Source organism: Macaca fascicularis, chromosome 14, assembly GCF_037993035.2.
Source record: "Macaca fascicularis isolate 582-1 chromosome 14, T2T-MFA8v1.1".
NCBI lineage: Eukaryota > Metazoa > Chordata > Mammalia > Primates > Cercopithecidae > Macaca > Macaca fascicularis.
Window position 1 is genome coordinate 109,102,978 of NC_088388.1, and position 24,939 is coordinate 109,127,916.

Below are 24,939 nucleotides of genomic sequence, written 5' to 3' on the forward strand. Positions count from 1 at the left end.
TCGCCTTCTAAGAATAAGTTCCAAGAAAATAAGAAGTACAGACAAATACTTATGACCAAAGACATCCCATGCAGTATTATTATTTAGAATGGAAAAAAAAAGTGTTCATTCATTAGAAGAATGGTTCAATCAATTAGGATGTATCAATATGATAGAATATGCATTAGAATGTTCAGGCAGAATTTTTAATGATCTGCGGAAATGCTGTTTTACATAAAAGGCAGATTTTATTTTATAGACAGACACACAGATAGGCATACATATATATATACACACATATATCAACAATGGAAAGAACAAAATACACAGAAAATGATGAGAAGGAAATATACCAAACTGTTAACAGTAATTGCCTCTTGGTTGCAACTTTGTGAGGTCTTTATTTCTCCCTGCTTCTTAGTACTTGTCCTTACCTTTCTAATTTTCTACAGGAACCTAACAATGTTTTGATAATGGGGGAAGGGATAAAGTAAACTAAAAAAAGAAAAACAATATTTAAGCATGTAAATGACTTTAAAGCTTCCTGAACATGAAAGGAATATGAAAGCAAGAAGAAGAGAAAATGATAGTACACTGTGTCTAAGTTTAGTTTTAAAAATACCAGCATGCAGGCCGGGCGCGGTGGCTCAAGCCTGTAATCCCAGTACTTTGGGAGGCCGAGGCGGGTGGATCACGAAGTCAGGAGATCGAGACCATCCTGGCTAACATGGTGAAACCCCGTCTCTACTAAAAATACAAAAAACTAGCCGGGCGTGGTGGCGGGCGCCTGTAGTCCCAGCTACTCGGAGGCTGAGGCAGGAGAATGGCGTAAACCCGGGAGGCGGAGCTTGCAGTGAGCCGAGATCGCGCCACTGCACTCCAGCCTGGGTGACACAGCGAGACTCCGTCTCAAAAAAAAAAAAAAAAAAAAAAAAATACCAGCATGCCAGTCCCTGGAACACATCAGTATGCAGACTGCTTTGTAAAATGCCAAACTAATGTCAGAGGCTTTTAGGTGTTATAATCCCAGGGTAATAATTCTCTTGACTAAATCCCTCAACCAGATAATACCTGGTAAATTGAGTAGCCTAATACTCTTTCACTGCACCAAAAAAAGACACTTGATAAGAAATATTTTCAAGTTGTCAGCATCGTAGATTCAGATTAGCACTTTTGCCAATCTTCCATTCATTTATCAAATATTAAACAAGCACTAGCTGTGTATCAAGTGCTGTGCTAAGAACTAGAAATTCAGTTAACTTCCTAGTTTTACTGAACCCATATTACTTAGGTCAGGATTATTTATGTCATTCTAATCAATGTCCTTCTAACCTCATTAACAATTAAATGCAAATTAAGCATGATGACTGTGAGGCCACCGAACTTAATCTACAACTCACTTTGGTGAGGATCAAGACATGGCATAGATGAGTAAACATCCTCGCAAATAATAAAATGTCATAGATTACTCATGAATGTAAGACTATGAATGAACTGAAAGACTTCAGAGTATATCGGTTTAAGTAACTCATTTATTCACTCCACAGTCACTGAACATCTACTGGTATGCCTCATGGGCTGGGTGCTGATACAAAGATAAATGACATATGGCACCTGCCCTCAAAATGCTTATCAGGTTAACACACAAAACTATAATACGACAACTCCTGTAATTGAGACGGGGCACTCGATTTTGCATTGGTATTCTTTCGTTTCTAAAAGAGATCAACAGTAGGCCGGCCCAGTGGCTCACACCTGTAATCCCAGCACCTTGGGAGGCCCAGGCGGGCGGATCACGAGATCAGGAGTTCGAGACCACCCTGGCCAATATGGTGAAACCCTGTCTCTACTAAAATTACAAAACTTAGCTGGGCATGGTGGCGCGCGCTTGTAGTCCCAGCTACTCAGGAGGCTGAGGCAGAAGAATCGCTTGAACCTGGGAGGTGGAGGTTGTAGTGAGCTGAGATCGCACCAGTGCACTCCAGCCTGGGAGACGGAGCAAGATTCCATCTCAAAAAAAAAAAAAGAGATCGGCGATCGGCAGTTACATCTATTAAACAAAATTAAGTTGAAGAGCACAGTGTTTATTGAGAGCTTGCCAGGCACTGTGCTAGCTGCTTTGCCGTAAGTTAACTCATGTACTTCTCATAGTTTATCAACTGCATTTGACAACATGGAGAAACAGGCTCAACAAGATTGTGATTTTCTGATGTGGAAAGTGGCAGAACCTGAGATTTGTCCATGATTTGCTGATGCCCACATTTCTTCCACTCATACAAAGGTCTGGTCTTTTTTTTTTTTTTTTTTTTTTTTTTGAGACAGAGTCTCACTCTGTTGCCCAGGCTGGAGAGCAGTGGCGTGATCTCAGCTCACTGCAACCTTTACTTCCCAGGGTTCAAGCAATTCTCCTGCCTCAGCTTCTCGGGTATCTGGGATTACAGGTGTGCACCATCACGCTCATCTAATTTTTGTATTTTTCGTAAAGACAGGGTTTTGCTATGTTGACCAGGCTGGTCTTGAACTCCTGAGCTCAAGCAGTCTGCCTACCTCAGCCTCCTAAATGTCTGGTCTTAATGAATTCTTCTGTCAGGAGCATCATCAATCTGTATGCCAGGATTAGAGCTGACCCACGTCACTCTTCCATCCGTACCCAGCTCACACTTCTGCTGTGGCAATTACAACTCTTGCTTACCTGGCTTATGTGTCTGTCCAGTGCAGTGAGACTGAGGCTCCTTTGGAGAGGTCATTTTTAGTCTTGATGGCTGTTAACACCTAGCACAATACCAGGAAGGTATGTAATAATCATCTGTTGCGGAGATGGATTGAAAAAAACTTAGTAAGTCCAGTTAATAAGCCTTGAGAAGTAGTGAGCTTTTAGAAAAAAAAAAAAAAAATCCTGACATCTGTAGGTTTGTGCCCCGTACTCTGTGCCAGAATTTACAATGGTGGAAAAATGGGGGACAGAGGAGCAAAAGTAGAAGGAAAGGATGGTTGAAAGAGAATTTTTATCATTGATCAACATATGAACTCTCGTACCCTTTTTTAAATCACAAAACAAGTCAATAGAGTTACAAAGTGCCATAAGAGTATGCCAACCAGCCGGGCGCGAATGGCTCACTCCTGTAATCCCAGCACTTTGGGAGGCTGAGGCGAGTGGATTACCTGAGGTCAGGAGTTCAAGACCAGCCTGGCCAACATGGTGAAACCCCGTCTCTACTAAAAATACAAAAATTAGCCAGGCATGGTGACAGGTGCCTGTAATCCCAGCTACTCAGAAGGCTGAGGCACAAGAATCACTTGAACTGGGGAGATGGAGGTTGCAGTGAGCCAAGATCATACCACTGCACTCCAGCCTGGGCGATAGAGCAAAACTCAGTCACAAAAAAAAAGACTATGCCAACCACAGACAAAATGAGCATCTCTCTACCCGGCCTTTTCTAATCAACAGATGCTTTCTCCACATAATCACTTCTTACTTCTTACTCAGTTCGACCCCCACGAGAATGCTGGCATTCATTACCCTGTCTCACAGAAAGGTCATGAAGCATATCATAGCCATGTTCATAACAACACTTGTGACCTCACTGCCTCCTCTCTCTCTGAACTTTCTGCATTTAAAGATTTTTCCCTTTGCTACCTCGACAACTTCTGCTTCCTTTCATACTCTCCCACTAGTTGGAAGAAAACAACTACAAAATATGCGAACAAACTTAGGAGGAAAAAAATGTATTGCTCACACCTGAACCCCACACAACATATAGCTGCTCTGTTAGAACGGTGTTCGAGTAGGACGTGGAAGAAGCTGTGTCCATAGTGGTCGTGCTGATGGCTCCAGCTCTTAAGCAAAAGCTTCACATAATGACAGAATTTGCCCAGTCATGTTTCAGTTTTACACTGTTCATATTTTTTAACTATTTTTAAAGCCTTTATTATTAAAATTCCTGAAGGAAAAATACTATTGAGAGTTGGAAATTATGTTGTATCTACAAATTAAATCATAATCCCTAATTAAAGGACTACATATATACAGCTAATGTTTTAGAATTTCACATTGTATGAAAGTTGCCATGTGTGTTATCTGTGTATTTCCTCTCTGAAATCCTACCATCATTATTCTTGCAGATCAGGAAATTTTACGTAAGTTAGAAAAGGAGAAAATCCTGGTGTTCACGCCGTCCCGGCGAGTCCAGGGGAGGAGAGTGGTGTGCTATGACGACAGGTTCATCGTGAAGCTGGCTTTTGAGTCGGATGGTATCATTGTGTCCAATGATAACTACAGGGATTTGGCTAACGAGAAACCGGAATGGAAGAAGTTCATAGATGAACGATTATTAATGTATTCATTTGTCAATGACAAGTAAGTAAAACCATTTACTTGCCAATGATATTGCTTCTGTGAAAATATAACTATCCCTGGTAGCTGCTACAGAATTCTCTTTTTGCCACTGTCCAGACCTCAAACAGGTTTCTAACAACTGATCTCCCCACTGTTCCTCAGTGGGAGTCAGGAAAACTGCAGAATCATTGCCACAGGAGGCCCGGTGTGAGTGGCAGGCCCCACCTTTCCCTGTAAGTCACTCACAGAACACCTAAGGTAGAGGAAGTCTTCTAAGACTCTGTCTGAAGAACCTGAGGAAACAGACATAGGGGGAATTCCCATCTTCACCCTCAAAGGGGACTGCCTTTCAAAATCAATGTAGAGCGTTGATAGCTTACTCAATAAGCCATGCTTGGCTTAACAACAGGGATATGTTCTGAGAAGTTCGTCCTCAGGCGATTTCGTCATGGGTGTGAACATCGTAGAGTGTACTTACACAAACCTAGCTGGTCCAGCCTACCACACACCTAGGCGACATGATACATACAGCCTGTTGCTCCCAGGCTACCTTTTATAGCATGCTAGTGTACTGAATACTGTAGGCAATTGTAATACAGTGGTACGATATGCTTGTATATCTAAACATACCTAAACACTGAAGAGGTATATTTACCATAAAATATGCTATAAAAGATTTCTAAATGGTACGTCTCTATAGGGCACTTAACCATGAGTGGAGCTTGCAGGATGGGAAGTTGTCCTAAGTGAGTCAGTGAGTGTATGGTGAGTGAATGTGAAGGGCTAGGACATGACCATAAACCACTGTAGACTTTGTAAACTCCGTATACTTAGGCTATGCCAAATTTATCAAAAAATACTTTTTTTTCCAATAATGTATTAACCTTGGCTTATAACTTTTTTACTATTAATATATAAACTTCTTAGTTTTTAAAACGTTTTTCTCTTTTGTAATAACACTTAGCTTAAAACATTGTGCAGCTGTACAAAAACATTTTCTTTCTTTATAGCCTTATTCTATATGCTCTTTTCTATTTTTACTTTTTTCTTTCTTTTTAAAGTTTTTGTTAAAAACTAAGACACAAACACATTATCCTAGGCCTACACAGGGTCAGGAGCATCAGAATCACTGTCCTCCACCTCCACATATTGTTCCTCTGGAAGGTCTCCCGGGGCGGCACTGTGCGTGGAGCTGTCATCTCCTATGGTAACAATGCCTTCCCGAAGAAGCTGCATGAAGCTGTTTTACAGTTAACATTTTTTTTAGAAGTAGAAGGAATACACTCTAAAATAAAAACAAAAGGTATAATATAGTAACTACATAAACCAGTAACGTAGTTGGGGACTTTTTAGTTTTCTTTTGTTTTTTTGTTTTTTGAGACGGAGTCTTGCACTGTCGCCCAGGCTGGAGTGCAGTGGCGCCATCTCGGCTCACTGCAACTTCAGCCTCCCAGGTTCAAGCAATTCTCATTCCTCAGCCTCCTGAGTAGCGGGAATTACAGGCATGCCCCATCACACCTGGCTAATTTTTGGTTTTTTTTTTTAGTAGAGACAAGGTTTCACCATGTTGGCCAGGCTGGTCTCAAACTCCTGGCCTCAAGCTATCTGTCTGTCTTGGCCTCCCAAAGTGCTAGGATTACAGGCGTGAGCCATGATGCACAGCCAGTAACATCGTAGTTTATCAAGTATTATGCACAGTCCGTAATAGTATGTGCTACACTTTTATACGACTGGGGGCACAGTAGCTTTGTTTGTACCAGCATCAGCATGATCACAAACACATGCGTAATACATTATGCTATCATGTTACCAGCAACTTTTCAGCTCCACCGTCATATATGCAGTCCATTGTTGACCAAGCTGTTATACAGTGCGTGACTGTACATGAATTTTTAAAGTTCTTAAACTAATTTAAGATTCTGGCCATGATGAGAGTCTAAAAGTTGATGAATGAACAAATGACATCAACAAGCATGTCTCATGAGAAGTAAATGTATTTATAAATATGTAGAAAAAGTTCACCTCTTGTGCTAATTAAAAATGCAAATGAATCTAAAAAGAATATATTTTCTCACTCATTTAATTCACAACAATAGTTTTGTGTATGCCTCATGCTATTAAAGATGCACTGATATATTATTTGGCAGAGGTTCACAGAAGCCTCAAGAATATTGTGTTCTATCAACCCAAAAATCTCATTTCTTGGACTATATAATGAGGAATAAATAAAGACCAGATGTGTTCATTTCTGTATTATTTATAATTGCAAGAATTCAAGGGCAACTAAATGTACAATAGAGAAATCAATCAAATTATGATACATCTCCTACTGGAATATTATTCAGCTCTTCAGGGTTATTATGAAAAAAAGAATTATGCCAGGTGTGGTGGCTCACACCTGTAATCCTAGCACTTTGGGAGGCCAGGGTGGGTGGATCACCTGAGGCCAGGAGTTTGAGACCAGCCTGGCCAACATGGCAAAACCCCATCTCTACTAAACATCCAAAAAAAATTAGCTGGGTGTAGTGGTGGGCGCCTGTAATCCCAGCTACTTGGGAGGCTGAGGCAGGAGAATTGTTTGAACCCCAGGGGGCAGAGGTTGCAGTGAGCCGAGATCATACCACTTCACTCCAGCGTGGGTGAAACAGCAAAGCTCTGTGTCAAAAAGATAAAAAGAATTATTATGAAGGCTATTAAGAAACATGGGAAAGTTTTTTATGTTAAAAAGACAAAGTGTAAAATCATATTTGTGTTTGATTAAAGCCATGTAAAATGATATGTGCACAATGAAAATGACTTCAATCTAACACGGACATGGAAAGTAATTGTATTAAGATTGTGGGATTGAGTGACTTTATCTTCTGTTTTGTAACATGTAATGTTACCATATTGTTTTATAATACTGAACACTGTGTTTGCTAAGTGTTAATAATCAGCCATGTTGACACTCCTTTAAGGGTTCTTACATTATTCCCATTATTCACATTTTATAGGTAAATACTTGGGTTTAAGTTCAAATGGTGATATAATGAACAGCAGAATTCTTCAAGTGTAACTTCTTTTCATTATTCATGCCATAAATTCTTCTCTTCTTTATTAGTCCATCCAAAATACTAGGTTTATTTCCTTAGCATTTTTTCTATCTCAGCTGAGAAGCGCATTCAAATAGGAAAGAGAATAGATTGGAGTTAGATATAATTGAATCTCGACTGTGCCATGCGACATTGGATAAAAATCACCTAATTTATCTAAACCTAAATTAGAGAAGTTTACTTGTCTGTAAAATGGAGCTGATACTTCATGGGCTCATGGTTAGGACGCCATGGTGTAGTGTGTAAAGTGCCTGGCACTAACCCGTGTTCGGTAAGTTTGTGCCTTCCCATTGTGTTCTAGCCCCTTCCTTCTCAGCTGCTCCGCCTCGCCCCACCTGCAGCGATCTATTTCATGAGGTCTATGTTGATGAAACTCCTAAAGTGTGACTGAAATCATTTTCTAAAACCCTTACAAAATCCCAAGACTGAGAGGAAGGAAGAATTAATAGGATATGCTCAACTCAAAACTTACTTGAATGAAAACAAATACAATTTCAGAGCTCAAAACAGTTGAATTTTCATTAAGAAATGAGAACTTCATTTACTGATTCCTTTTTTACTCTGTAAACATTGAATCAAAATGCTTGGATTAAAATTTCAAAAAAAATTCCTTAGAGTGAACAAATCTTTGTCCTCTTTTTAGAATTAAATGATCAGCTTCCAACTTAGGTATTATTTTTTTATTTTCTCTGTGACAGGTTCATGCCCCCTGATGACCCTCTTGGCAGACATGGCCCCAGTCTGGATAATTTTCTGAGGAAGAAACCTATTGTTCCTGAACACAAAAAGCAGCCTTGTCCATATGGTAACTTGCTTTATGAATATTGAGTATATGCCGTTAGAACACAATATATTATTAAACTTTTGTTAATAAAAATAAACACTTAAAATTTTGGATGGCATAATATGCAGGTCTTTGGATTCCAATTAAATTTCAGAAAATGTCTTGGCCATGAAAAAGAATTATTTTTACCTGTTTGGATTCAATACAAATGCATTTCCTTATATTAAAACATGGTTCAAAAAACACTGTTAATTCTACATGAAGTTAGCTTCGAAGTGAATAAAAATTTGGAATTTTTTCATCTAGATACAAATCAGATTAGCATGGTTCTTCTGCCCTACAATAGTACACTGTGCTCTTCAAAACAGAATTTCCTACCTAATTATAAAGTCCTACTGGAAGAGAAGAGGCAGGGAGGAGTTGAGGACACAGAGGTATTAGCCAAAAGTTCTGGAGGTGGCTGGGCACAGTGGCTCAAACCTGTAATCCCAGTAGTTTGGGAGGCCAAAGTGGGCAGATCACATGAGGCCAGAAGTTGAGACCAGCTTAGGTAACATGGCGAAACCTTGTCTCTACTTAAAATACAAAACAATTCACCAGGCGTGGGGGTGCACGTCTGTAATCCCAGCTACTCAAGTGACTGAGGCATAAGAATTGCTTGAACCCAGGAGGCAGAGGTTGCAGTGAGCTGAGATCACACCACTGCCCTCCACCTGGGTGACAGAGCAAGACTCTGTCCCAAAAAAAAAAAAAAAAAAAGTTCTGGAGGTGATTGTTACTCATTCGGCCAACTTCCTACTGCTCTTAATAGTAAGGAAAAGACTGAGAAGTGACATTTCTCAAGAGTAAAGAACAGGGTGACACTTAAAACAGCTCCCATTTCTGTCGTTGTCTCTTCTACAAGTTAAAATCATAGGGCCAAACTGTGTTTTCCGGATCTGATGGTATGCTCCTTTGCCTAATTAATTTTACTCTTCTTAGGAAAGAAGTGTACCTATGGACACAAGTGCAAATATTATCATCCCGAAAGGGGCAGCCAGCCACAGCGGTCAGTGGCTGATGAACTCCGTGCCATGTCTAGAAATACAGCAGCCAAAACTGCAAACGAAGGAGGACTGGTGAAAAGCAACAGTGTTCCTTGTAGCACCAAGGCTGATAGCTCTTCTGATGTCAAACGAGGTGCTCCAAAGAGGCAATCAGATCCAAGCATAAGGACTCAAGTCTACCAAGACCTAGAAGAAAAGCTTCCCACCAAAAACAAATTGGAAACCAGGTCTGTACCTTCCTTAGTTAGCATCCCGGCTACTTCTACTGCAAAACCCCAAAGCACTACATCTTTAAGCAATGGCCTTCCATCTGGAGTTCATTTCCCACCTCAGGATCAAAGACCACAGGGACAATATCCTCCAATGATGATGGCAACCAAAAATCATGGAACGCTAATGCCTTATGAACAGTATCCAAAATGTGACTCGCCTGTCGACATTGGATATTATTCCATGTTGAATGCATACTCAAATCTGAGTCTCTCAGGCCCACGAAGCCCTGAAAGGCGTTTCTCCTTAGACACAGATTATAGAATAAGTTCCGTAGCTTCTGACTGCAGCAGTGAAGGGAGCATGAGCTGTGGGAGCAGTGACTCCTACGTGGGTTACAATGACCGGTCCTATGTCAGCTCCCCCGACCCACAGCTAGAGGAGAATTTGAAGTGTCAACACATGCACCCTCACAGCCGCCTTAATCCTCAACCCTTCCTGCAGAATTTCCACGACCCCTTAACCAGAGTGCAAAGTTACAGTCACGAAGAACCAAAGTTCCATCACAAGCCTCCTCTTCCGCACTTGGCTCTGCACCTGCAGCACCCCGCTGTGGGCGCCCGGTCCAGCTGTCCCGGCGACTACCCCTCTCCTCCAAGTTCAGCACACTCTAAGGCACCACACCTAGGGAGGTCCTTGGTGGCCACGAGAATAGACAGCATCTCTGACTCTCGACTTTATGATAGTTCTCCTTCACGACAAAGAAAGCCTTATTCCCGCCAGGAAGGCCTGGGAGGCTGGGAGAGGCCGGGTTATGGGATCGACGCCTATGGGTACCGGCAGACATACTCCTTGCCCGATAACTCCACGCAGCCGTGCTATGAGCAGTTCACCTTCCAGAGCCTCCCCGAGCAGCAGGAGCCCGCCTGGCGGATCCCGTACTGTGGAATGCCGCAAGATCCCCCCAGGTATCAAGACAACCGAGAAAAGATTTATATCAATTTGTGCAACATCTTCCCACCTGACCTTGTGAGAATTGTCATGAAAAGGAATCCTCACATGACAGACGCCCAGCAGCTCGCCGCAGCCATTTTAGTGGAGAAATCCCAGCTGGGTTATTGAAAGATGATGCATCTTTGTGGTGTTTAGTAGTTTTTTTGTTCAGCTCAAATGCTGAGGGAGGTTTGCTACAATAGCACATGTGATCTCCTTCTCGGCAAGGAGGTTATATAGTATCCATTTATGTGAAATACTGTATCATGGAATCTGTATGTATAGCCCCACATGGTGGAAGTATCACGGGATTGCTTTACATTTAAACTTTTTTTTAACATTTCCTTTTTAAAGCTATATCCTTGGCTGGAAATTTTTCCAGTTTGATTTAATAGATGTATCTGTGATCTTTGATATTAATCTTTGGTGCATCAGGGGTTTATATGCAGCACTTTTTATCCTTGTTTTGTGTTTTATTAACTTGGTGTTTGTCTATCAATTGCAAGCAATTACAATACCTTCAGAATGTGGGACATTTGACTAGACCTAGCAAACTGTTTTTTCGAGCCAAGCTTAATTAGACTCTTTTACAGCTTTTTAAGTTATTTTTATTTGGGGAAAGTGGGTTTCTTTGTGCTATAATCATTATTTATAGAAACAAAGATATACTACAGCACTGACTTTATATTTTAAACAAAATGTAAGTTACCAGTTTTATGTTGAAATGGGTAACAGTATATATATTAGAATGATTTACAATATGGCACTTTTCATTGTGTTATTTTTGTTTGGATTTTTTTCTGTTAAGAAATTAGTTAATTTAATATGGTTGATTTAAAAGAAAGCAGATGCAATCAATGGAAGAAATGTTTCCATTTTTTTTTAATGAATAAGGCAAAAGCTATAACTGTTACAGGTTAGAGCTTTGTTATCCAGCTGTGATGTGCTTCTAGACAGTAGAAGTGGAATTGAATTCCTAGATTTCCATTAACCTGTATTTTTAATATGTCTGTCTTTTTGTTTTGGGGCACAACAATACTGGATAAAATAACCCTTTCACAGCACTTGCCTGTTTTTAATGAATCTAATTATTCACAATGCAACTTTTATATTTAACATACTCTTTAGCTTTCCTGCTATTTATCAAGGCTGGCCTGAGGTGGGTTTATGTGTTGAGGATATGCAACATTTCTTGATACTGCACTATAGAAATGGTGATGGAGAAGTTGTAAATGGTAACTTAAAATTTTTGTAAGATATTGTATATTTTCCATTTTCCTGAAGGTAGTTTTCTTGGGGGGCCTGTTATATTATTAAGGCCAGATTCTTGCCACAAATAGTGTAGTTTTAGATACAGACTAAGGTCTGTTCTAGTATTAGTAAGGGATATTTCTGGTTTCAAAGTCATGGGTTTTGCTAGCGGTGAATACATTTCTGCGGATTAGAAGACAGATTTTGCAGCCAGTGGCAGACAGTTGTGTGACTGACATCACTTGACGGTTGCCTCCAGATTTTGAATTGTACTTTGTGTAACAGACTCATTCAGATCTTTTTCTGTAGTCTGCTTAGATGCCCTGGCTATTCTGATTATTCTACATGCTACAGTTTGAAGTAAAGCCCTGAAAAACCAGAAAGTACCTTTTACTGTTGATACAAATTGTATCTTTTTAACTATAAGAACTGTTTTGATTTGTAGATCTAGTTAAAACACAAGTATGTAACTATGATTAGACTTTTGGGCAACATTTTATCCCTTATTTAAATACAAATTTTTTAAGTAAAATTGAGGTCTAGAATAGGTTAGAAAATAAAAATAACAATTTAGATAAATAAAAGTGTTTGTCTTAGTTTTATATAATATATTAAAACACATTACATAAATTTATTGGCATTTTCTTTCTCCTAAAACTTACCTAGTGTGAACTTAAAATAAAGGTAAAATGCTGCCTGAAAATAATGTCCAAGCACCTTTGACTAGGATAACATTTTCACTACTTGTGTGACACTGTGTGTTGCACGAAGTAGGATTTGGGTATACAGTAAATGCTTCTAAAAGGCATTGTGCATATTGACATAACCAATAATCTGAACCGTGTTCAGCAAACTTAATTCAGGAAAGTGGTATTCTACACAATTATTGCTGTTGTGTTTGAAATGAGTGTGGCACTCATCTGTACCCAGAAATAATATGGGTGAGACCACACAACCCATTGTGAGTGGTGTCTGTCTGAGAGCAACGCTACTCACCTGTGAAATTGTTCTCCTTGATTTGGTTGGTCACTATAAAGCAAGTTTAAACGTAGAGGCTAACTCAGTGCCAAAACTAGGGTTACAGATGTGTAATATCTTTTATTTTAGTCATATTCTAAGACTTTTTTTTTAGTATGAAATCACTTTTAAATTATACATGTAGGTTTTGCTTCCATTTTCTTCATTTTACCATTTATTTGAACATTCGCCAAATTTTACTCCATTTATTTAAATGAGATCTTAGGTGAGATGTGTGTGACACTTTGAATTTGACCTTCTTGTGTTATTAGCTGACTATTTGTCATTGCCTCATGGATTTTAAATTCCGGGAAAATAGTGTAACCAGCTGCCACCTCTACTGAAGTGAATAGCTCTGAACTACCCACACTAAATCCTTCAGTGTAATTAATTATGAGTTTAAAAATAGCAGTTTTCTTATGTGAAGAGGACAATTTGTCCCCTTGTTTTGAATCACCAATGTTGCGTTCAGAGCTGTAGAATGAGATAATTGGCAGACTTTAGGTACAGCAAATTCTTACTTATCTAAAGCAATAAGTCAAAGGAGTCCATCATTAAATTAAATCCATAGCTGATCACAAACCATGTTAGCCAAAACTTTCTCTCTAACCAAATCTTTTACCAGACTTGCTAATAAGTAACCAGAGAGGTGTGTTAATAAGTGAAATTGCCAGAAATGGTCAACTGATCAAAAACAAAAAAAGGATTCAGATTGGAATATTTTGCCCCTGAATAATTGACAGTTGACTGTACTTTACACAGTAAGTAGCCAGTCTGTTGTCTCTGTGTCTTAGTCCAGAGGGAATAGCACCTAACTGGCCAAATACTGGCTCTTGGTATTTCCTTCTTTCTTGCATGTGATACAGACGTTTTCAGTCTTGTTTTTATGATCTCTCTATATATCCTGATAAGAGTTTGTCACTGACCTACACATTTGGAAGAAATGCACCCCAGTATACAATATTTGATACTGGTGGAAACTTGACCTTTGTGTTTTTATGAAAATTCATTTATGAGAATATGTAATATAACTGAAGAGTATTTTATATATATCTATATATACACAAATATGTATTTGTTATGAGGTATTAAAAACAGGGGTTGGGGGAGTGCTTCTGATGGCTAACTTTTCTCTAATTGAACTATGTTTCTTTGAGTTGTGAACGACCAAGTCTGGGGTCTGGACAGCCAATTGTAAGATTTAGAACCACTTGGATGGAAAGCGATTCTTCACTGGTTTTATTCTTGGTATTTTAAAAGAATTATTTTGATATTTTTAATAGAATGTGTAATTTTAAAGTACACAAAAAACTTAAAGTAGTATTGATTATACAAATAATTATTTAACATGTCTTATGGATGTATCTATATGTATATAGACAGTAATATATTTATAAAACAAATATACTTTGCTTATGTTATAGCTCTTGTTTGTGACAGGTGGGAGGATGGCTCTGGGGTGTGTGTGTGTGTTTGTGTGTGTGTGTGTGTGTGTGTGTGTGTGTGTGTGTGTGTGTGTGTGTGTTGAAAACTCAAGCTGTTTTCCTCTGATTTACAATGGTATTTACTTTAAAGTATATATGGTTTTCGTTATTCTTTTTGCTATTCAGCTTCCTTATTCAAGATAAAATAAGATGTACAGTTTTCTGGCCATTCTGTTGGTGTGTGGTGCATCCATTTTATTGTCATATAACTCCTGGAGAATTCTCAAGTGACCTGAAATCAAACAGGTTCTGGTTGGACATATACTTATGTTCCAAATATATTAAAGATGGTAATTCAGCTAACATGTTAAGTTTCCAAGGTATACACTGACAAATAAAGTGAGGTATTAAAAAGAGATGGATTACACACATGCCTTAGAATAAGAGAAAACAGAGCGTTAATAAAAGTAAAAAAACATACACTATCTTAGCCCCCTAGGGCAGGGGCGGATTTTTTCTGTAAAGGATCAGATAGTAAATAATACAGGAATCATATGGGCCTAAAATACCATTGTAAAAACTACTCATCTCTGGCTGTATAGCATAAGAACAGCCACAGATAACATGTAAAATGAGTGTGGCTGTGTTCCAATAAAACTTTATTTACAGAAACAGGAAGCAGGTCAGATTTGGCCTGTGGGCCAGGGTTTGCTGATCTCAAGAAGTAAATCCTAGTATATGTTAACAGAAGAAATCATAATTGCATTTCAGTTGACATTCAAAGAAAATCTGGTAGTTTTTGATATCCTTCAAAAGAGGATTGTTAGACATTCATATTAAAGCATCCTAATTCATTTGAGTTTTTTACCTGTTTACACCCGTTATTTATTAGAGATATTTCTTGTGCTTCACCACACACAAAAAAAGCATTCTGTTAAAATGTTTTAATATGTATTGAATTTTTTTCATGAATTTTTCATTTCTATTGATAAATGGGAATCCCTTACCAACCTTTTGTTTTTTAACAGCCTCATGGACCAAAAAAATCTGTTGCAGCATTTAATTAGCCACAAATACATTTTGGCTGCATTTACCAGTTACATTTTTCTGTTGGTTTTGGCTTCTAATAAATGATATATCTGCCATTCTTTAAAAATGGTTTTAAAGAAGATAAATATATTGTAATTTCACATGCTATAGCTTTATTCTGTAAGATTAAAACTTGTGACTAGTGTAATCGTAGCTATAATGTGAGTGGCATGTTACAATGTAACTCTTTATAAGAAATAAAATGTATCTCTGCTTTGTCTGTCCAGATCTTTAGGTTTTTTAGATGCTTTGGGACTGTCCTTGGTCAATGATATTCTTCATATGATCATGTGTAATTCTGAGTTCGTTGGAAGTACACGCTGCTGAGCATGTTCATTCACAGTGCTTTATACCGGCTGTTGCATGGATAATATCATTTTTATAAGAACATTTAAACAGCATGAACATCATTATCCACTTAAATAGTTAAACTTTATTTTAAAATTGGAATGCAACTCTGGGTTTTAACAATGTTTATTTTTTTTAAGTGGTTACTTTGTTTTTCCTTAATACTTTCGGTTAACTTGCTTATTAACTCCTGTTGCAGTGTTAACTGTTATATGTTAGAAAGTGGCTTTTCCCCTAAGATCCTTAGTCTTTTAGATTTAAAGACAATTTAAGGTTTTGGCCACTTGGCAGTAGAAAATGTGCATGTTTTAACTTAGCTTTATAAAATCCCTAACGTTTTACTTCTTGAACCATATACCAAATTTGCCAATTTTCTGTCCAAGTATTTCAGATGAATAACAAAATGTTGTTCATTAAAGCTTTCGCCACCTTTCTTAAAGCAGCTTATGTTCCAAGGGAAGAAGGCATCGAAAAGCAAACGTTTCTTTTTATGAAGAATACGTGTTCGAATTCCTTCAGTTTTTTTTGAAATTAGAAATTTCCTATGTGAAATATTCACAAACATGCAGACTTCTGCAGAGACAAAGCATTTCATTGCAAGTGTACCAGGTTATTGATTTTATCTTTTCCTTTCAGGGTTTTTTCTCCCAAACCAGAGTCATATGCTGCTAGTAGAATTTTTTATTTGATCCTGCAAACTTTTCTTATAGGAAAAGTAAGGCAAAAGATGTTCAGTGCAACCATCTGATAAACTGATGTGATTGTATTTATCCTCTGTTCTGTGTATTTCTGTAATGGAATCTTTATAATTCCCAAAGCAGTATTTTAGATCTACTGGAAATCTATATCAAAACAGCTATGTGATTCTGCCACTGAGAAAAAAAATTTAAAAATTCTTTTTTCTTCTGCTGGTTTGTTTTTCTTTAATGAAGAAATTGATCTCATATGGCACCATAGATGCTAAATAAATAAAAGCATCATACTTCTCTACTTTGCCCGCATTCAGAGCTTAACATTGTGAGCATTGTGTAAGATAAACACATGGTCAGTATCAATGTAAATGTTAGAGCCATAATTAATTTCTATGAAAATTGAAATTAAATGTCAAAGACAACTAGACATAACTTAAGGCATGATGAGAGTGGTTTTTTTTCCCTGAACCCGTCATTATAGTGTTGGTTCCCGGTGCTTTTGAAGTATCATCAGGTGTCTGGCTAGGAGTATTGTTGGTAGGGACCTCGTCCAGGGAGTTTGTAAGATAATGCTAGATGGCACGACATCCTCTTTTCTGATTATGAGGGCTGCCAATTGATTTAAAATGTATTGAAAGGGCCGAGCACAGTGACTCACGCCTGTAATCCCAGCACTTTGGGAGGCCAAGGCAGTCGGATCACTTGAGGTCAAAAGTTCGAGACCAGCCTGGCCAACATGGTGAAATCCCATCTCTACTAAATATACAAAAAGAAAAATTAGCTGGGCTTCATGGCACACGCCTGTAATCCCAGCTACTCAGAAGGCTGAGGCAGGAGAAGGTTGCAGTGAGCCAAGATCGTGCCACTGCACTCCAGCCTGGGTGACAGAGCGAGACTTCGTCTCAAAAAAAAAAAAAATGTATCGAAAAGACTCATGTTGGTGCAGTGGTATTTACTAGGATGCGCAAAACTTTGAGCACTGATGTCCATGACACCCTGACAGGTAGTGGGGCACAGAGAACGAGGGTACATACATGCCCCCTTCAAGGAGTTCAACTTCTTTAGCTGGCCTGGAATGTGCAGGGCCACATAGCCAACAGGAATAAGGATTTTGTTTGTAAAAATAAATTGAATAGATTTGAATGAACAGAAATGGAAATTTTTATCTCTTTAATAGTGGAGGCTGGAAAAGTTAGATCACTGTGGGGAAAGGCTCTGCTTCTGTGAAATTCCTGCACAGATTGGGAGAGATTGCAGACAGCTGTCAGGAACTCCAGGGCTGTGTTTGAATCTCAGTCCTGCACATATTACTATGGTAACTATATATGTGAGACACACAATATGTAAAATTTGGGCAAATTCTCTTTCAGAGTCTTTTTCATGCACAGCTGTGAAATGATCAGAATGCCCATCTCACAGGCTTATTGTCACTAGCTACATGGTGGTGATGACAGTGGGCGTAAGGATAACTCAAGGACAGATGCAAACAAATACAATGCCGTATCCACCCTGTTCTTGCTGAAGTAAAACAGCAATCTTCGCTGTAACCCAACTATTCTAGACAGCAGCGTCTTCCTGACCCAATTGTCCTAATAATTTTCTATTAATGAAATACTGTTTCCAATGCAGTCACCGTATTGTCATGATCTTCATGATTTAGCATGTGGACGTTCTATGTCACTGCGTGACAAGCCACTACTTCAGAGAGCAGGTTTCTCCTCCTACATTGCTTTTTGGACCTTTGCTTTTCTTATTGTTCTCTAAAATTGCCATTTGCATTGTTAAGTATTCTTTTCTCCCCCTACTCGATTACTGTAAGCTGTGTAACTGCCAGCTTGTGGATTTAGACCATTTATTTTGGCTCTGTCAGCAGATTTGATTATTGATGTTTGATTGTTGGCAGAGGAGTCAGCATATTCAAAATAAGCATTAGGTGTGAGTTCCCCAGGTACTTCCACAGGCTGAGCCAAGAATCCAGGAGAACATTCTATCAGGCAACAGTGTTACCTGGGGTAAGGACCATTTCTTCTCCACCTATACCATTGGGTGAGAAGAATGGATTAATACTCATTGATGAATGAAGTGGCATGTGAGAAGGGGAGTTTGGTAAAAAGCAACTGTGATAGTGAATTTATTCAAAACAAAACACCTGCAGTTGGGTCTCTCATTAGTTGAACATCCTTATTTGTTAGGCTTTGCACCTCAGCCTCTGTTGCTGTTTTAGAGTTAATGGTTTTCATTTTTGTGTTTTTAAAGGATTTTTAATTTTTTTAACATTTTAAAGGTTTCCCTTTTTAAAGATTTTTAAAATAACCTTTTAAAAAATGTATTTCTCTCTAGGTGCAGTCATCAGCCTTGGGTTAAGAGTACACACCCCAGCTCCACACATCATACATGTAGCAGATTGGCAAATTTCTAAACAGAGTAATAATTGCCCCCATCTCCAAGGGTTGTTAAGACTAAATGAGTTGAAACAAGTAAAACCTTTTGAACATGCAAATCCATAGTGTGTGTTTAGTAAGTGACAGCCATTATTATGTAAATAACTAGGGGTATTTAAATGCATAGTAATTTTGAGACGTTCTCAATGGAGCCTTCCCTGTCTCTATAGTTATGCTGTGGAAGAGTGTGAATTCTAACAATCAATGTAATTTGATATATTCAATGGTGAGGTCTATTTCAGAAGTGGTATTTTAACCTTCGAAGAGTTCTTAGAACCCGTTTCCTTGCTACTCCCATCACTCAGCTCTTCTTGGTTTAAGGGTTTTTCTCTGTATCTGCATTGTAATAGGGAAAGTGGAATAACAAATGATGATTACAAAGGGGTTTCAGAATCTCACAGTTAAGCAGTTTCGGACTGCATCACTAACATCCCCCGCACTCCACTTTTACTCCTGAAGGTGGCGCTCTGCAAACCTGTCTGCACCTCTTCCCCACCGCACACACCCTTGACCCAAGGGAAGAGGAATGTCGGTCCCTTCCCATAAGAACCTACAGAGCCAACCTGGACAGAGCAATAGCTGCTGTGTGGTCTCAGGTGTACGATGTACATCTTGGGGGAGATGTCAGATGACATTGGGCAACTGTTTTTCCCTTAAGCATTCCCTTCTAGTTTACAACTGCTGCTTTCAAAGTTGGAGAGATGAGGCTAGCAAGAAGAGTACTCACATCTGAGGGTCCCGTACTATATATTTACACAAATTAAAATTCTATGAAACAAGCATTATCCCTATTTTAGAAATGAGGAAACTAAAACTCAAAGAGCTAAAAGCACTTGCTCAAAGACAACCTCATGATTCAATTCCCACTGTGCACGCTTTCAGAATTCTTTTTCCCACTTCAGTGTGCTTCAAGGCAGGGCTAGGAACGGGCCCTTTGTCATCTTTGGTATGAGTTATTCTACACAAACTTGGGTCTGAGGAATGAAACCAGTTATGCTATAAGTGCACATCCTTGAACATGCTATAACTTTACCTGGGAACAGGGAGAGACTAGGAAAAATATGAACTAGGGCTGTATTTTTACTTCTTCCGTGGACCCCCACACCTTCATCACTCTGCTTTCATGTACAAACACCTGCGACAAAGATGTCACTTGGATTAGAGGGAAAGGTTTCACTGAGATCTTCCTGTCTTGAGGCTTCTGGTGATAGGCTTAGGTTGGGACTCAAGCCAGCTGACCAGGGTTCAGTGCTCAAGGCCCTGGAAAAATCCAGGGTCCGCTGCCTCTGATAAGCAAGAGTGGTAGGTTCTGTGTCCAAAGGAGGTTATTTCAGAGTCTGGCCTCTTGTCTCCACTGTAGCATTCTTTGTAGCCCTGGAGAGGAAAAGGCAGTACATTTATTTCTAATGTTTCCAATCATGCTCAGGGACCTTCTAGGGTGTTTTTAGAGAAGGCCTATTTAGCTTTCAGACTCTTGACAATGCCCACTGCAAACACAACACCTTTTATGCTGAAGCAGCTGCCACTGGCGTTTCCCTGTGCTTTCTATTTTGCACAAATTCACCATGAGATTAAAAATAGGAAAGTTTAATGAGGTAACCAAACAGATTCCCTTCCTAGTTCCCCAGGAGAACTCAGTGAGGAACAGAGCACTGAAAGAATGGCAAGTACAGTGTTTAAATGCACTTCCTGCTCTTGTCCAGAGGTCTGGGTGGGTGGGTGTCAGTGCACAGAGGGTCCCCCTTCAGCCCCTGGGGTGGGGGTGGGGCCTGCCCGAGGCAAGGCTTTCTGTCTCAGCCTTCAAAGCCCTCTCCCCCCTGCTCTCCACTTTCCAAGGATGTAATTATCATTCATTTGAATAATTCTTTCAAATATGCATGTGAAAAGATTAAGGGAGATGGCAAATACAATTTGGTAACTACATGAAAAGCCATTCAATAAACTCTGGAGGAGATTTATGGGTTTGCTCTGTATGTTGCCAAATTAACAAGACAAGGACAAAGCACATTGTGCCATAGTGAATGCAATACACGTTAAAACCCTGCAAATTAGACAAGGAGGATTGGAGCAAGACGCCTGTTCTAGTCCAAGCTCAACTTCATTGCCTACATTGAAGGGAGGTGGGAAGCAGTGGGAGAGGCGGGAGTGGGGACTACAGGAGGCCCCTGGACCAAGGTGGGTGCGGGTGAGGGCGCACCAGCGCCAGCCATTTTTTCTTTTTCTTTTTTCTTTTTTTTTTTTTTTTTTTTTTTTTTTGAGGCAGAGTCTCACTTTGTTGCCCAGGCTGGAGTGCAGTGGCGCGACCTCAGCTCACTGCACCCTCTGCCTCCCGGGTTCAAGCAAGTAACTGGGACCACAGGTGCATGCCGCCACACCCAGCCAATTTTTGTATTTTTAGTAGAGATGGGGTTTCACCATGTTGGCCAGACGAGTCTCAAACTCCTGACATCAAGTGATCTATCTGCCTCAGCCTCCCAAGGTACTGAGATTACAGGCGTGAGCCACCGTGTCCGGCCTAGCACCAGCTTTCACGAACCCCAGAACCCATCCAGGCAGTACCCCCCTGGCTCCTGCCTTCCACACCCTATCATCTCCTGGCTCTGAGTCGTCCAAAAAGGTAAACATTCTCAACTCTGCCTCCTGCTCCCCACAGCCACGCGGTGCCTGGGGACATTGCGATCACCCTGTTAGCAGTGACTGTAGGCAGATGGGGAAAGAGGAAGATGGTAACTGACTTTAAAAGATCCTTCTCCATCTCTCTCACAACTTAATATACAGACTTCTGATACCGCTTTCCAGATTGGTAGCAGGAAATGCCAAATGGTGAGAGGGGTGGCACAGGAAATACTTGAATCAAGGATTACAAGGATTGAGCAACGCCAGGCTCTGGAGGCCTAGCAGGAAGCTAGAGGGGCATTGTCAGGCCACAGCTTGTGCTTCTTGAACTCCTAAGGAGCCAGGGTGGTGGGTGCGTCCCCTAACTCAGGCCTATCCTGCAGGGCTGTAGTTCTTGTGAACAGGTGGCAGTATCACCAGGCCCTTTGGGAGTCCTCTCTGCTGACCTGAAGGAACCAGCGCAACATTGCACAGTTGGCTGGCCTGCAGCCTGCCGAGGGCCAAGCGCACACCACCTCCCTTTCCACCATGACTAAAGCTTTGCCCAAAAGACCCTCTGAGAGGCCTAGAGTTTCTGGGTCCAAATGCATCTTCCAGAGAAAAGAAACACATTTCCAGAGACATTGGTTCTGTCAAGCTGTAAAGCAAAATGCCTTGGGGCAAAGTAGAAAAAGCCAAGGCAAGGAGAGATGCTCATGGAGAAGAATTTCTCACCTCCCCCCGGGGACAGGAACCATGAGACTCCAACCCCTCCCTGGCTGAGGCCTGAGGCCGTGACAGCGCGAACTCCTGTGGGAAGCAGTGAGGTAGTGGGGTCCAGACCCAGTTGCTAATCTGGCACCCCCCATTGCCGCACTGCACAACTTTGAGCAGGTCCTTAATCTTGAAGCTCAGCAACTTCCTCTGTTGTGAAAGGGGATCTTTTAACCCACCACACAGGGCTGTGGGATGTCCAGCTCCAGAGTCCAGGACATGAGAGGTGTCAAAGACAGAATTCCCTTCCCAGCTGGAGGCCTGCACCTAGGCCCCCGTTCTCCCCTCTCCCTCCCAGAGCACATACGCAGCCCCCCAAGTCCTCCATTCAGCCTCTGAATAGATCTCACTTTCATCACCTTTGCCTCACTTTCGTCCTTCTCTATGGCTCTGGCTGGGCCTTGGCGTGGCCTGGGAGCAGCTCTTTTGTGTGTATGTGTGTGTGTGTTTGGTAGAGACGGGTTTCGCCATATTGGCCAGGCTGGTCTCGATCTCCTGACCTCAGGTGATCTGCCTGCCTCAGCCTCCCAAAGTGCTGGGATTACAGGCATGAGCCACCGCTCCCGGCCTGGGAGCTCTTGTTACAGCAAACACTTCCTCTCCAGTCTCCCTACTGCTCCACCCCGCCTCAAATCCTTCTACCCTGTAGCTAGAGTTAACCGTCTCACGATATACTTAGAAACTTTGACATTCCCTGTGCCATCCCCGACACTCCCCCTCCTACCTCCCCAGCACACTCCCTGCCTCTCTGATCAGGCTGGGATGTCTGACCATAACACACAAAACTCCCCACACAGTGACATCCCAAGTCCACCATCTGCCCTCCCCACCCACCATGGCCTCTAGACCCTTGGCACGTCTCACAGTATGCCTGGCAAGCACTCTCATTCCTCCAGGGTGTGTCCTGCAGACTCCCCTGCCAGGGATAACCTCCATCTCTGCTTCACCAGCAAAGACAAAATCCTTAGCTCCATGTAAATGTCATCCTCTACCTTCAGCTCTCCCAGTCTTTCTAACAAAAGCAAGCGGGGGGCCTCTCTCCTAGTGCAGAACTCAACTGCATCCTGATTCTGAATTTGGGTTCAGTACTTTCCCTCTTTGTCCAAATCAGAGGTGCAAAAACAGTGGCTGTGTTGGGTTGATTTTCCCCTTTGACTGATCGATGCAGTTGCTAAGTTACATGCTGAACAAGAGTGTGGGGAGAGAACTAAGGATCAGCACTGTCTACGTCACGTTGTTGAGGGCTATGCTGTGGCTATTACGTCAGTTGGCTTCTGCCCTGGAGAACACCATCTGAGTCAGGGCAGGGGGACTCGTCTATGATGCTTGCAACCAACAATCACGCTGTGGGAAGATGGGAGAGGTTCACAGAGAAGGTGGCCTTGGACCTATGTCCCGAAGGTTGATAGCTTTTGGGGGGCAGGAAATAGAAAAGTCAGGAGAAATCAGGTACAGAAGCAAGCAGGCATGACAGAGCACCTTCTAGGGACAGAGGTATAGTGCGGCCAAAGTACTGAGTGCACAGAGAGGAAGCCAGAGACACTGAGGCCAGGCTGCAGAGGCCGCTGTTTGAGCAGCTCAGGATTTGAGCCTTTACAGATTATAAAGAGGGAACACCAGGGCTTGACTTGATGACAGATGCATCTGCTTTGGCCGGTACAACTCGTTTCTCTTTTCGTTGAATGCCTCCAGCCATGTGTGTACTCTCTACATTGATCGCTGCCACCAGCCCTGCTGATTTTGTTACACCAGGCTCCTACAGACATTCGAGTTTTGGGTCTCTGCAAACAGGTAGTACCGGGGCCAAGGAAAATACCAAAGATTTTTACACGGGTACCAAATGGTGGAGCACAATTTTGAGGAGGGTGATTAGAGTAGAGGGGTTCAGCCAGGAGGAAGCTGCTGCAACGGCCATCCAGGAGAGCTCACAAAAGGCCCACCCAAGGGCCAGGAGCAGGGGAACCAGTGCCAGAAACATTTTGGAAGTAGGATCAAACTAGGCTTTTTATGTGGGTCATGCTGGATAAGCTTTTTGCCCTGTAACCATCCATCACACATGGAATCCTGGGCCTGAGCCCCAGTGGCAAAAAGCAGCAACAAACACCACGCCAGGAAGTCCCACACTTAGCCCAGAGCCATCACCCAGCAAATGTTCATTCCTGTCACTACCCTCGCCTTTCCATTGTCTCTAGGATGTTAAGGCCCCATCTTTCCGATTCCACTTGTGCCCTCCTAAATCCTGTCTCCACAGAGTAATCAGAATATTCTCTTAAATATCTAGGCCAGACACAGTGGCTCATGCCTGTAATCCCAGCACATTGGAAGGCCAAGGTGGGCGGATCACCTGAGGTCAGAAGTTTGAAACCAGCCTGCTCAACATGGCGAAACCCTGTCTCTACTAAAAATAGAAAAATTAGCCAGGTGTGGTGGTGGGTGCCTGTAATCCCAGCTACTCGGGAGGCTGAGGCAGGAGAATCACTTGAACCCAGAGGCAGAGGTTTCAGTGAGTCAAGATCACACCACTGCACTCCAGCCTGGGCAACAGAGCAAGACTCTGTCTAAAAATAATACTAATAAAATCTAACAAGGTAAGTTGTACCTGCAGATCCAGCTATGGAATGCCTCAGCCTCTAGACCTCCCTGCACTGCTTTGGACTTTTTTTTTTTTTTTTAAGACAGTCTTGCTCTATCTCGGCTCGCTGCAACCTCCACGATTTTGTCATTCCCTTTGCCTGGCTTTATCCTTCCAGGTGCGGCGTGGATCCCTCTCTCACTTCAGATATCTGCTCAAACATCACCTTCTCAGTGAAACCTTCCTGACATTTAGAAAATTGTAGCTCTAGTACCCCCTCTTGGATATGCCCCATG

At 41.2% G+C, this 24,939-nt stretch overlaps 2 protein-coding genes across 3 annotated transcripts in view; one reads left to right on the forward strand and one right to left on the reverse strand.

Annotated features, from left to right (window-relative positions):
- Positions 1 to 16,698, forward strand: part of ZC3H12C (zinc finger CCCH-type containing 12C) — a 78,128-nt gene extending 61,430 nt beyond the window's left edge. For both annotated transcript variants that reach the window (XM_005579561.5, XM_045371071.3), the window contains exons 4-6: positions 4,102 to 4,336; positions 8,106 to 8,212; positions 9,173 to 16,698. In XM_005579561.5, coding sequence (XP_005579618.3) covers positions 4,102 to 4,336; positions 8,106 to 8,212; positions 9,173 to 10,569 — 1,739 coding nt within the window. In that variant the 3' untranslated portion in view covers positions 10,570 to 16,698. The remainder of the gene's footprint in view (positions 1 to 4,101; positions 4,337 to 8,105; positions 8,213 to 9,172) is intronic.
- Positions 16,699 to 17,414: 716 nt separating this feature from the next.
- Positions 17,415 to 24,939, reverse strand: part of RDX (radixin) — a 118,822-nt gene continuing 111,297 nt past the window's right edge. The window contains exon 16 of the mRNA XM_065528963.2: positions 17,415 to 20,076. The gene's annotated coding sequence lies outside the window, so the exon portion shown is untranslated. The remainder of the gene's footprint in view (positions 20,077 to 24,939) is intronic.